Here is a 14,116-nt window from a genome sequence, read left to right on the forward strand (position 1 = left end):
CAGTGCTTTGTGCATCGCTACAATATTGACAATACCAAACATTTGTCAGCAAAATATCACCAAAATTTCACTAATGTGAATGTGCCTTAACAAATACTCTTTGGCTCCTCTGCAGGTCTATTGTATACTTGGAAATAGACAACAGGCTCTGCTCACAGGGTTCAGATGACTGCTTCCGCAATGCTAACAGCGCTGCTGAGTACCTGGGTGCTTTGTCTGCTCAGGAGATGTTGAATTTCCCATACCCCCTGAAGGAAGTGCGCAGTAAGTATCCACACTTACACAGACTTAATTGCTTTCTTACATAGGTCCCAGTGGTACAGTTGGATTTTATAATCACACGAATCATACTCTTTTAGGTGAAAAAATTAAAGATCCTGATGAGATCCCTGAATGGGGTAAGCTACTATTAGTAGGAGTAGCTTCTCTCTTCTTGTTGGTAATCTTGATGGTGGGCATGTTGATTGCCCGCCGCAAACGTGAACACAGCACACTCTGGTTCCCTGAGGGCTTCTTGCTCAAGAAGGAAACAAGCAGTAACAAGAACCGCAGAGAACCTGTGGGGCAAGATTCCCTGGGCATGAAGTGAGTCTTTCATGCATTATCAGTGCTTTTAATATAACTATTGTCAGTATAGTTCATCAAAATATCCCTTTCAAAGGGACTAATTAGCATTCATGACTCTTTGCAGACACATGCCAAAGACAGTGGAGGAGTCTCTATTGGCAGATCACAGTGACCAGTGGATAGACACAGACTGCCCAGAGGCAAAACGACTTAAGGTGACTGACCATTTATTATTTCTCTTACGATGTATGCATCAATGAAACAGTTGTATATCTTACTATTGTTGGGTTTTTTTGTACAGGTGGAAGAGCCCAGTATTCTGTCAGATGGTGAGGATGCAGTTGACAGCAGACAGTGGACACAGCACCACTTGGCAGCGGCAGATATCCGTATGCCACCTTCCATGGCTCTCACGCCTCCACAGGGAGAGTTTGACAGCGATTGCATGGATGTCAATGTCCGAGGCCCTGGTACGATATGTTTGGCTTTCTACTCTTACTCCTTGGTTAGGCCAAGTTGTCCTACCTTATCAGTGGCCTTGCATAGATAAAGTTTAGATACAATAATAGCAAATGTATTCAAAACATTTACAAACTATTATTTCATTTAGATGGCTTCACACCCCTGATGCTGGCATCCTTCTGTGGAGGTGGGCTGGAGCCAGAGGTGACCGAAGATGATGATTCAGAAGAATCCTCCGCCAACATCATATCTGACCTCATTTACCAGGGAGCATCGCTTGCAGCTCAGACCGACCGCACTGGAGAGACCGCTCTGCACCTGGCTGCACGCTATGCCCGAGCTGACGCAGCTAAACGACTCCTGGATGCTGGGGCTGATGCAAACGCACAGGATAACACAGGCCGCACACCTCTGCATGCAGCTGTAGCAGCTGATGCCCAGGGGGTTTTCCAGGTAAAGTCACCTACAACCAAATATATAAGTAGATATGGACTATTGAAACAATGTCAGTGCTCATGTATCCCATATTCTTGCTTCTGCAGATTCTGATCAGGAATCGTGCCACAGACCTGGATGCACGCATGTATGATGGCTCCACTGCTCTGATCCTTGCAGCCCGTCTGGCAGTAGAAGGCATGGTGGAAGAGTTGATCACCTGCCATGCTGATGTCAACGCTGTTGATGAAATCGGTAAATGCAACAGAAAAGAAAAAGGATAGATTTTCCTGCTGCTGATGTGAGGTTGCATTGTTTCTGATGGTTGGCAAAACGACTTAAGGTGACTGACCATTTATTATTTCTCTTACGATGTATGCATCAATGAAACAGTTGTATATCTTACTATTGTTGGGTTTTTTTGTACAGGTGGAAGAGCCCAGTATTCTGTCAGATGGTGAGGATGCAGTTGACAGCAGACAGTGGACACAGCACCACTTGGCAGCGGCAGATATCCGTATGCCACCTTCCATGGCTCTCACGCCTCCACAGGGAGAGTTTGACAGCGATTGCATGGATGTCAATGTCCGAGGCCCTGGTACGATATGTTTGGCTTTCTACTCTTACTCCTTGGTTAGGCCAAGTTGTCCTACCTTATCAGTGGCCTTGCATAGATAAAGTTTAGATACAATAATAGCAAATGTATTCAAAACATTTACAAACTATTATTTCATTTAGATGGCTTCACACCCCTGATGCTGGCATCCTTCTGTGGAGGTGGGCTGGAGCCAGAGGTGACCGAAGATGATGATTCAGAAGAATCCTCCGCCAACATCATATCTGACCTCATTTACCAGGGAGCATCGCTTGCAGCTCAGACCGACCGCACTGGAGAGACCGCTCTGCATCTGGCTGCACGCTATGCCCGAGCTGATGCAGCTAAACGGCTCCTGGATGCTGGGGCTGATGCAAACGCACAGGATAACACAGGCCGCACACCTCTGCATGCAGCTGTAGCAGCTGATGCTCAGGGGGTTTTCCAGGTAAAGTCACCTACAACCAAATATATAAGTAGATATGGACTATTGAAACAATGTCAGTGCTCATGTATCCCATATTCTTGCTTCTGCAGATTCTGATCAGGAATCGTGCCACAGACCTGGATGCACGCATGTATGATGGCTCCACTGCTCTGATCCTTGCAGCCCGTCTGGCAGTAGAAGGCATGGTGGAAGAGTTGATCACCTGCCATGCTGATGTCAATGCTGTTGATGAACTTGGTAAATGCAAAAGAAAATAAAAAGTTCCTGCTCTTGATGTGAGGTTGCATTGTTTCTGATGGTTCCATTCTATCTCCATAGGAAAGTCAGCTTTGCACTGGGCAGCAGCAGTAAACAATGTTGAAGCTACAGTTGCCTTGTTGAAGAACGGTGCCAATAAAGATATGCAGGACCTTAAGGTATGCAATTTTATTCTTTCATATTCAGATTTAACTATCTCAGCCATGTTGTTAATTATTAGATTAGATTAACATTAACATAGATTAGATATTAATTATAATCTATCTACTATCTTTAGGAGGAAACTCCACTATTCTTGGCTGCCAGGGAAGGTAGCTGTGAGGCTGTAAAGGTGTTGTTGGCTCACTTTGCTAACAGGGAGATAACAGATCACATGGACAGACTCCCTCGAGATATTGCCCAGGAGCGCATGCACCATGACATTGTACAGCTATTGGATGAATATAACACTGTGAGAAGTCCGCAGGGACATCCAGGGGCAGGTCACCACCTATCTGGTAGCCACACACTCTCACCACTCATGTACCCTCCCAGCAACTTCCTCCAAGGGCTGAAAAGCACCCCGCAGGGTAAGAAGAACCGTCGCCCAGGGGCTAAAGGCATAGGTGGACAGCACACTACCAACCTGAAAGATTCAGCCAAAGGACGTAACAAACGGCTGACGCTAGACATGCAGAGTGCTTTGCTGGAGAGCTCTGTCACGCTCTCCCCTGTCGACTCGCTGGATTCACCACGCGGAGGTGCCAGCAACGGCGGCTACATCACCAATCCAACCTCACCGGCCGCCATGCCTTCTCCTGGCCTTTTCCACTCATCCATGTCTGTCCCTACCACTCCAATGGTGCACAGCAGTATCTTGGATGGCACCAGCCCTTTTGCAGTCTCCCTAGCTCAGCTGAGCGACCTGAGTGATGGTGGGCTCTCCATGCATGGGCGTGTGGCCATGCAAGGAGGCGGCGTCAACCAAGGCCCCCACAACTGCGTGCTGAATGCCGGCCAGATGAGCCTCAACATGGGTATAGTAAGTCCAGTAAGCGTGCCATTTGACTGGCACAACCGCATGCCTCCATCTTCTCAGTGCAGTCAGCCCATGGTCAACATTATGCATGCAGTAAGTAGTCAAGCAGGCATGCTCCCTCGGACACCGACCCTGCAGCAAAGCAGCATGCTTATGCACCAGCAACAGGTGTTCCGTAATGCCCAGCAGCCCATCCTGCAGCCGACACCCGTCTCCAACACACCCTCTATTAGCCCGGTCAAACTGCCACCCATTGCAGAGCAGCAGCCACAGCAACTTCACAGCCACGCCCTTACCAACCCCAACCTCACCCGCATGGGTTCCTCCACTCCCCCGACCCCACAACAGGCACAGCCTCCTCCAGCTTTCTACCAGCCACAGCAGCCACAGACTCAGCCACCGAAAGCCTCGGCAGCCCCTCAGGCTTCGCAAGCACAGGCTATCCCGTCTCAGGCACCCCTGGCACAGGCGAGCGTTGGCACCGCAGGCCAGGAGGATTACCCCACACCACCCTACAGCTCTGCCATAGATGCGACACCCAAGCATTACCTGCATGTGCCCAGTGAACATCCTTACCTGACCCCTTCTCCAGAGTCTCCAGAGCCCTGGTCCAGTCCCTCCCCTCACTGTGTGTCCGATTGGTCTGACTCCACCCCCAGCCCAGCCGTCACAGTTCCTACTCAGACCCAGATTTCGCATGTCCAGGAGTCCAATGGGAAGATGCAGGTGTTTGCTTGAGCAGCTCAAACTACCTTTAATGTGTGTGACTTTGAGAGAGTAGAGTTGACAAGCATCACTCTAAGGCTTGTTTTTTTTACTTACCTGTCAGCCCATTTCCAAGATTTTAATTGGATTAGGATTGACTGTTTTGCGTCAAAAAGACTGTCTGCTGGTGTTTGCAGGAAGAAAGTTAAAGGGAAATTTGTGTTGTCTTAAAAAGAAAAGACAATTTAATGAAGTAAGACGTTCTGTCACAGATGGACTTAATTATAAAAAAAAAAGTATATGAAGAATACCACGTCTTTCATTTCAAAGATTTGGGGACACTCCTGAAACTAACAAACTTTTTTTTTTAAATAGATTGAGAGAAAAGTGAAATGTTGAAGGAAATTTCTTTCTTTTTATTTATTGTCTTATGTTTTCCAAACTGCCTTGTGGGTGTTTTCACCCTCTTTCTGTCTCTGTTGTTTTTAGTGACCCCCATAACAACTGCCTTACTACTCCCAATATATTATGTGGGACTTGTGAGATCTCCTCAGGTTCCATGTTACTACTGTTACAAGAGGAGCAACTCATGATTGCTTAGTTCGCCAGTTCCGCCCCAGTTTCATCAGCAGCAACTGATACAGTCAGAATTTATACACCAGGCTTTTGAGTGACATGCACACACACATTATGAGATTAGAATTTTTACCAATTTTAGTGATATTTATTTAGTCTAGCATTCAGAAACAGATTGGCACATGAAAACAGAGGTATATAAAGACCAATACAAGTGAAAATATTCTGATTTAAAATGATTTTATACGTTTTGTAAAAGTATTTGTATGAATGTAGAGGGGCATCTGTGAAGCACTTCAAGGGGAAAAGCTTGAGAGAGAGAGAAAGACGGTAAGAAATCCTGAAATCCTAGTCCATTTATAACAACAGTGCATAAAAGCGCATCTCTAAAACAGGCCAGTGTTTAGAATGTTTTCAGTGTTGTGTTGTATCAGTAGAAATGATTTTACTGAACATAGTTTCTTCAGTGACCTCACCGTCTTACATAGGCCTGCGCTGGCCAATGCTCTACCCGTTCCCTCTCAAAATCCCAGCCAGTCACTGCCTTATAGTCTTGCCTTGTGTACATTTGTTTTCTATTTTTCCTTTTATAACCACATTTGGAACCAGTTACCTGTGGAACATTGATGTATTAAGCTGTGTTATTAGGCTGCTGCTCTGCGTCACTTCTTCAGTGACACCCAACTTCCTTTCCCCAAACATTCCTGATCAGAACCCACCAACCAGCACTCGTGGAGCCGATGACCGTTGCAGAACTGATCTCACCGTGTTCCTGAGCCCTCACAAGCACTTCATTTCAATACTGAACAGCTGCAGCTGACACTTGACCACTAGAAAGTCTTCCTCTGGGGCTTTATGAAGCCAAGGCAGTGTGGTTGATTTAGTTTAATGTAATTTGATCCCTCAGGTCCAGCATTTCCATGTGGTCTAATCATATTCCAGCTCCTTTTGGTTTGGATAGCAAGCATATGTGTTGTGTGTTGGGTACATGGCTAACGGGGTTCTAATGGTCTGCTATTGCTCTGTCACTCCTCAGGGAGGTGTTATATAGCATGCAGTGTTGTCTGCATCTTTAGCAGTTCCCACCCCATCAGCCTAGACGATGACATCTGTCGTGTCTGGTCAGAAGGCGTGAGATGGGAAACGCTACCATGTAGTGATGCCCCTGGCTTTCTGTAACATGTCCGTATGTTCATCCCTCTTCAGTATTCCCAACTGTAAGACCTGCATTTGATGACACCGACAGGTGTTTTCTTGCTATCGCCAAGAGGAACACGCCCATTTCACTAAACTATGGCACATAAACATTGCTTTCAGCCATACATTATTATTTTTTTAAATAGTATTTGTGCTTAATCTATTAAATTTTCATGTACCACATTTCAAGGCTTGTGCTGGTTTTGGAGCACATTCTGGACCTCTTTGTTATCCTACATAAGTACTACTAAGCTTTGCTAACCCAGCATAGGTCTTCCTTTAATTCACAACTTTTCACTTCTCATGATACAGTTCTCCAGGTATTTTTGAAATTCCAGTACCCTTCTGTAAATATGATTCACCTTGTTTAGGTCTACTTGTTTATGAGAAATCTTATGTTTCTAAAATGAATATGTACTAAAAAGAACAAAAAGTAAATGTACTTTTTATTAGCATTAAGGTGAGGATGTGACTGTGTATTGGTCTTGCATAACTAGAACAGCCATAGATATTTTCTATTGTCATTACTGGCGCTTCTGAATCAGCTACTGTTTTGTTATTAGCTTAAGGAAGTGTGTGTGTGCGTGCGTGTGTGTGTGCGTGCGTGCATTCGCGTGAGAGAGAGAGAGAGAGAGAGAGATTGTGAGTGTGTCACATCACATCACAGTGGAGTCAGCTGTCTTAACCGTGGCTTGTGTACTGCAAACACACAACAGCTTCATCACTGCTGTTACACCAAATACACAAAATAATGATCTTTAAAAAAAGCATCATATGACCCCTTTAAAAACTAAATCTGACATCTACATCGCCCTCTATCGGTATTCAGTGCTATTGCAGCTTCTCCATGTAAAGTCATGAATACAAGAGTTGTTTGTTTTTGCACATGTGGGAAACTTCAAGTCTGTAGCTCATTTATGTCGTTGCAAAGCAACCACATAATGTCACTAACCCACTCAATAATTGAGATTAATTTAAGCAACAACAAAAAAAAATTGTTTGCCAGTTTTTTTGTTTGTTGTTTGCAATTTAGTTGCACATTGCTAAGCAACTAAAGTACCAATTTATACATGTCATATGAACTGAATACCAATAGAGCTCCAACAGTGCTGATTTGTTGAATCATTGGATTTTATTTTTTTTTTAAACCCACACATCATAATATTCCCACACGGGAGAAGCCTTGCAGACCCTAAACACTCAAAATAGACGTTTTTCATATTTTATTTTAAAGGGCTAAGAATTTTCATGTATTAATCACTTTTTTTATTGCCAATGTGTGAACAGCTTGTAGCGAAACTTAAAAAAACGAGACATTCCCGGACTTCCTACGATGGCACCTCAGTGATAAAATGGATTCGGATGGCGATTTATTCACAGTGGAGCGTTTAGTGACCCTACGAACCCGGGAACGAGTTGCTCACGTGCTTTTGAAATCGGGCTTTTGAAAGCCTGTAGACTGATTATGTGGAGGACATTTTTGGAATATCAAAAGGATATTACATTAAGAGAGCTCCCAAGAGCCTCTCTTCCGTTCTATAACACAAGAAACAAATGCTTACATAATGTTTAATATACTATATGTCTGTAACGTGAATGTGTCACGCAAAGAAAGGGAAAATTCAAAATAATTCAAAATAGTCTCACATAGCCAGATCTAAATACACTTCAGTATCAAACAACATAACAGTGTAATTTTAATTACCTCACCTGTCGTCGTGATGCTGAACTGCAGCAAACATATCCACATCGCTATGATCAGATGCTTTCTTAACTGCTGCTTTCTCACCACTGTCATTTTTGTTGTGTTTTTATTTTTGTGAGAAAAGCTCGGGGAGAAAGAGCAAGTGCTAATCGCCGTAGCTGCAATTCTGGTGGCATGTTTGTGCTGCAGCTGCCTTTGTACTGGGTAAGAACAAAAATAACTTTGCCGTGACTATATCGGGGCACTGAATTTAAGTAAGGCTACGGTCCACAGGAAGCCTATGCTTTCCCTATCCAATCTTTTTTTCCCCTAGTCTCAAGAAATATCTGCGTCCACACGAAAATGCAAGGGCGGCGTTTTCAGATTTATCCACTCTGGGACCCGGTTTCAAAAATTATCGGTTTCACTCTCCCAAAATGCCGGATCCGTGAGGACGAAACGCCTATACGATACAAAATTTATGCTTATACAGCTAAACGGTCTCCGTATGGACAGGGCCTAAGTTGCTGTCTGCAGTTCACTTAACGGCCACTGGTGGAAGTTTTTCTTGAATTCTACGTACAGCCTCTTGACTGTTAAAAACCATTACACCATGAAAAGGACACTAGAGCTGTTACACACTGCAATTTGCAACTAAACATTATGTATTTGATCATGATAACTGTCTTGAGGTTAAAATCAGAGCAGTGCTTCAGGATCCAGACTTTACATTGGACATCAAGTACCGACCACCGTAGCAAAACTGTTGCTATACCAATTGTGGTTTGTTGCATTTTATTATTTGCATTGAGCACTGACCCATTTTTGGGCCATGAAACGGTCTCTGAGATGTTTTTGAATTGGTTTTCTCCATCAAAATCCTCTGAGGGCTTTTTAGGCAGCACCATGACCCATTCTCCTGTGAAGTATGCGTAGAATACTCAGAGTAGCATTGAGCATACGGTCATGCTGGAAGATCATTTTATAGAATGCATCTATGGGTAGTTGCCCTGTAGGGTCAGCATGCTTCATGGCAGTCAGTGGCATGTACAAACGATTGGTCTGATGACGAAATGGAGGGTTCTTGGACACAATCAGCTGGAGAGTTTGCTATAAGAAATAAAGAGATATTTTTCTGTCACTCAGTTGAACAGGGAGCCTTAATGAACAAAAGAACAGCCCATCCACACACTCACCTCTGCCACATCCTCAGGTGTCTGCCCGACTGAGTTAAAAACTTTACGTGAATATGGCAGGTAGATCTGATGGAAGATGCAAGCTGTTTCCTCATCAGTCTCTGACAGATCCATCTTCTCTGCCTCTTCATACACTTTCTTCTCAAACTCAGTTACAACTGGGCCTGGCTCCACTAACGTCATCCTGTGGGATTTGTATAAAATCCATTCTTACAATGCATGAATGTTTATGCATCATTAACATACTGTACACAGTTAATAGTTTCAAAAAAACTAGTTTCCAAAAAGACAAAGGTATTTAGGCACTTTGTGGTTGTCGCATGTTAATAGTTGTCGCATGTTTACCCTTGTGAAAAAGAAGTACACTATAGCATACTTTTAAAAAGAGTCATTATGAAAATAATATGCTTAAAAGAATATACACAAATGTGAATTGAATGTAATGTTTTAGGACACTTGACATTGCAATTTATTACAATTAAAAATATAAACTTTACATGTAATCTCAAATGATACTCTAGTTAACTGTTTAATCAGTACTTTACATATGTAGACTAACAGACTAAAGCACATCAAAATAAATGTAATTCTTTGAAGCATGACAAAAGACTTTAAAGTAATACTTTTAGTTTGACATTATTACAAAGTGCAAATTTTAAGTGTACTAAAGTGTGTTAAGAAACATAGTCATGAAAGTGTATTCTTTTTAAGTACACTTAAGTGGCCTTTTATTTCATTAATATTATTTTACCTGCAAGTACAGTTTATAAAAAAAATACACTTTTAAGATTTTAGACTAGAATGGAACATCCACTAAAAATCACTTTGGGACCAGATGATTAAAAGTGAATTTTACCTCCGAGCATATTTAGTTAACCTAGCCCTTTTTATCAGTTTGCTAGAGAATTAGTCTTATTGTGTACTCACTTGACATTAAACTTCATAGCTTGCACAGCAAGACTCTCACAAAACCCCTCTACAGCAAATTTAGAGGCAGCATATACATCATTGAAAAGTAGTCCTGAAAAAGAAAACAGTAATTTTATGATTCTTTTAGTTGAATGTGTACAGCTTATAATAAATGCGCTTTGTGGTATTACCCTGGATGCCCAGGACACTGCTCATCACTACGATGTGTCCACTCTGACGCTGCTTCATGTCAGGCAGCAGTTCTTTCACCAGTCTCACCAGGCCAAAGAAGTTAGTGTTGAAGAGTTGCTGCATATCACTTACACTCTGACACTCCAAAGGACCAATCATACCCACACCGGCATTATTCACTACAAAAAATAATTCACATTATTCACTAAATCAGGGGTGCCCAAAATCGGTCCTGGAAGTCCTGCGGAGTTTAGCTCCAACTTGCCTCAGCACACCTGCCGGGAAGTTTCTAGTATGCCTAGTAAAAGCTTGATTAGCTGGCTCAGGTGTGTTTAATAGGGGTTGGAGTCAAACTCTGCAGGACATCAGCCCTCCAGTTTGGGCACCCCTGGTCTAAATCAAACAGGATTTGGGTGAACATTCTGTAGCATTTCGCAGAGTCTAAATGCAAAAACAAAATTCTGTCATCAACCTGTATGATTTTTTTTCTGTGGAAAATAAAAGATATTTTGAAAAATATGTTTTTTTGTCCATTCAGTGGATGTTAATTGAAATCAAAACTGTTTTGTTACCAACATTCTTCAAAATATCTTTTTGAGGTTTGCAGAAGAAAAATAAATCATATAGATTTGTAACAACATGAGGGGGAGTAAACAATGACAGAATTTTCAATTTTGGATGAACTATCCCTTTAAAACATAGGTTCAGTATCCTGCCACCATTAGCAGTGAGAAGGTTACACGTGTGAAAACAGAGAGATATCATTGTAATTTTATTTTTATTTTAGGAACATTAAAGTCAGCGGCAAATCTAGTACAAAAAAAATAGGTTTTGGTAAATAAATAAATGTATTGCCGATACAAATTATGCAAATTTGAGCATCAAGTTTATCTGATGAACTCTGTGTGGTAACACAAATGTGGAATAAAAACTTAAAAGATAAGCAGATAACTATTTTTGTTGAAAAGCTTTTAGTCAAGTCAAAAGACACTCAACTTTTGGCCATGTCGCTATGAAGCCGCATTGCTCAGGAACTAAGATGGAGCGAATGAAGGAAACACTCAGTGTCACCTAACACATCCACTCGTCGATCTGACAAGCTGTTGACACACTCTCTGATGGAGTCCTCACAGGTGGCATCCAGCTGTCGGATCTCCAGGGATCTGTTGAGGGTTTCTCCAGCTGCTTTCTCCAGAGCTTCTCTCCTATCCAGGTCCCTCATAGTGGCCACAACTAACTCGAGCACAATCAACAGTAAGACTTAAAATAACATTAAAAACATTACTATGTCATATACTACACTTACCTGATTATTAGCTAATGTACATTCTGTAAGACCTTAGAATATTGTTCCATTTCTAATCGATAACTACACAGGAACAAATGAGTAATACAACATTAACATTCTAGTAGCTACTATAACAACAAACTTCGATTTACGAATTAGTAAGTAATAGCACTCAGTTGAATGCATTAGTTCACTGTTAGCTAATTGGTAACTACTATTTTTTTCATACCTCCCAAAGAACTACTAAGAAATTACATACAGTTTCATAATTAATGTAAATAATGTAGAATGCATAATTCTGAAGTGAAAATCCCGTTAAACCCACTAGTGAAAATATGACTCCCTGGTGATGACTGAAATCATTGTAAGCTTTTGAGGTTTTTGTAAGATTTTGGATAGTTTATCCTTCAGATTTGGTAACACTCAAGTCATTACTAGTGGGTTACCATCATTCTTAAAATAGGTATTAATGAAAACCCAATCTTATTTCTTCTAAACATTCATGATTAGGAGAGATATCTGAAACAAAAAAAGATATACATAGAACCAAATCTTTCTGTGAGGTATGTTAAACAAATTATTTCATAGCTTACTTTTTTTTTTTAAGCATTTGGTGTATGGCTGATAAAATGTTCCAGTAGTCTCCATGATATAGTCTTAAATTCAGAGGGATGCCAGAAAATTGTAAGGTGCAAAAAAACTACAATTTAATATCAATTTCTTTCAAATTGTCCATAGTCAGTTATTATGTTCAAATGTACTAATTATTAACATATTATTATCTATTGATTCTGTATAATAATCAAAATAATTTGTCATGTTATAATTATTGATTAGTTTCACATTAATTATGAAACTGTATGTAGCCTCTGGGAGGCATGAAAAAAAAATCGAAGTTACTGATTTGCTAATAGTGAACTACCACATATTACTAATGCATTAATCACAGTTTGATGTTAATTAATACTAGTTACTGCAATGTTAATATTGCACTACTAGTGTCCTTTTCATGTTGCATTGGTTCCTGTGTTAGTTATTAATTTTTAAAGGAAAAGTTTTCGAAAGTGTTCCTTTGTAATGTTATGAAACTATATATATATGTATGTATATAAAATTCTAAGAGGCTTTTTACATTCATATGCAGTCTTCTTACCTTTGAAGCGCCTTAATTCATCTTTTGCAAGACGGACAGCCACCGCCAAACCAATTCCAGAGGAGCATCCTGTCACCAAAACTTTTCGTGCCCCCATAACTTTCATTCAACGATGATTTCTAATCTAAAACCACAATAAAACCATTAAACTTAAGTAACACTATATTTGCCAAAGCTATATATATGGTCAGTTTTCTGTTCAGAATCACAACCATGTTATGACCATCTTCTTTTGTTAATATGTTATGGCAATCTCAGTTTTGCGCATATGTAAATATATTACAGCACATAGCCTATGTAAATATAAGTAATAACAGCAGCAATGCTAAGTACATTTGCAAGCTCTACAAAATGCAGAAGTCAGTAACTACACTGCAAGAAGATCACTGAATTTAAGTTTCACATTTTCGTGCTAGGTGAACATTTAACGGGACAAATAAACGTACAGAGAACGCTGAAAGGTTTCTGGACTACGGATTAAATCTTAATCAGATTTTCTCACGTGCGCGTTTTAACTGCTCAGTTGCAATGCACTAAAACTGTGATCAATTTCACATCTAAAACCGCATGACAAGTGTTGTTTCATAAAGGTCGTCACGTTTTAATATTAAGCATTCAAAATGACAGGGACGACAGCTGCACTGCGTGAAAAACAAAACATGAGATACAAACGCATATAATGTTTAGCATAAGATTAAACCCGTTTCAAGTGTTCTGGGACATGCTCTTACTGAAAGCAACTAAACCGTCCGTTCTGCAGCGTGTACAGACCTGTGTTCTGTTGACAGACCTCGACCTTATCATCCATAAACTCCTTTCAGCCGGAACGCGTGAGCTCTGCACGAGACAGCACTGTGAAAACAAATCGTGTTGCAGAGGTTGCGTTTGCGTTCAGAGAACCCTGGGATTTGAAGTCATTGACTGTATTATAATAATAACAATAATAATAACAACAACAACAATTATTATTATTATCTGGGCCTATATAATTATAAAAAATATAATTATGTATATATAAAAATATATGTCCTAAATTGTTTTGAAGAGGTTTAATGTTTTGCTGATGCTTGACGGTTGAAAATATAGTTTAAATGTTACTGGGAAGCCAATGTTTATTGAAAATTACATTTGGAAATCATATGAAAAGACAATTATTTCAGCTACTATAAACGCGTATTCTGAAATGTTTTTGTTTTTTAGTCATGAACAAATTGGTGTTGTGAACGAATCTTGTCTAAATCGTTCTTAATCACTTCTATCATGCACTCGAGGCGGGCATATGGGGCATGCTTGTTTATCATGCGAGTCAACCAGGGGCCAGTCGCATAAACTTATTTAGACTGTGTCTTAATAACTAGTTTGACTAACTAGCAGTTAACCAAGTGGTAATCAGTCTTACTTTTCAGATTCAAATTAGACCAATATATAGGCTA

General features: G+C 40.8%; 2 protein-coding genes across 4 annotated transcripts in view; one reads left to right on the forward strand and one right to left on the reverse strand.

Annotated features, from left to right (window-relative positions):
- notch3 (notch receptor 3) overlaps positions 1 to 6,397 on the forward strand; it is a 31,218-nt gene extending 24,821 nt beyond the window's left edge. The window contains exons 27-34 of the mRNA XM_016463075.1: positions 116 to 264; positions 360 to 585; positions 692 to 782; positions 869 to 1,037; positions 1,178 to 1,482; positions 1,572 to 1,719; positions 2,826 to 2,923; positions 3,043 to 6,397. Coding sequence (XP_016318561.1) covers positions 116 to 264; positions 360 to 585; positions 692 to 782; positions 869 to 1,037; positions 1,178 to 1,482; positions 1,572 to 1,719; positions 2,826 to 2,923; positions 3,043 to 4,521 — 2,665 coding nt within the window. The 3' untranslated portion in view covers positions 4,522 to 6,397. The remainder of the gene's footprint in view (positions 1 to 115; positions 265 to 359; positions 586 to 691; positions 783 to 868; positions 1,038 to 1,177; positions 1,483 to 1,571; positions 1,720 to 2,825; positions 2,924 to 3,042) is intronic.
- A 1,971-nt stretch (positions 6,398 to 8,368) lies between these two features.
- Positions 8,369 to 13,545, reverse strand: LOC107670472 (retinol dehydrogenase 8-like). 3 transcript variants are annotated; one of them, XM_016463072.1, is made up of 7 exons: positions 13,455 to 13,545; positions 12,684 to 12,807; positions 11,314 to 11,475; positions 10,242 to 10,421; positions 10,069 to 10,162; positions 9,142 to 9,325; positions 8,369 to 9,055 (listed from the first exon to the last, which is right to left on the reverse strand). In XM_016463072.1, the coding sequence occupies exons 2-7, from the start codon at positions 12,787 to 12,789 to the stop codon at positions 8,840 to 8,842; spliced, it is 942 nt and encodes a 313-aa protein (XP_016318558.1). In that variant the 5' UTR covers positions 12,790 to 12,807; positions 13,455 to 13,545; the 3' UTR covers positions 8,369 to 8,839. The 3 variants fall into 3 exon arrangements, with proteins under 3 accessions (XP_016318558.1, XP_016318560.1, XP_016318559.1); XM_016463074.1 differs by having other exon boundaries at positions 11,314 to 11,479; XM_016463073.1 differs by having other exon boundaries at positions 13,415 to 13,545.
- Between the last annotated feature and the right edge of the window lie 571 nt (positions 13,546 to 14,116).

The sequence above is a fragment of the Sinocyclocheilus anshuiensis genome, unplaced genomic scaffold (assembly GCF_001515605.1).
Source record: "Sinocyclocheilus anshuiensis isolate Anshui unplaced genomic scaffold, SAMN03320099.WGS_v1.1 scaffold476, whole genome shotgun sequence".
Taxonomy (NCBI): Eukaryota; Metazoa; Chordata; class Actinopteri; order Cypriniformes; family Cyprinidae; genus Sinocyclocheilus; species Sinocyclocheilus anshuiensis.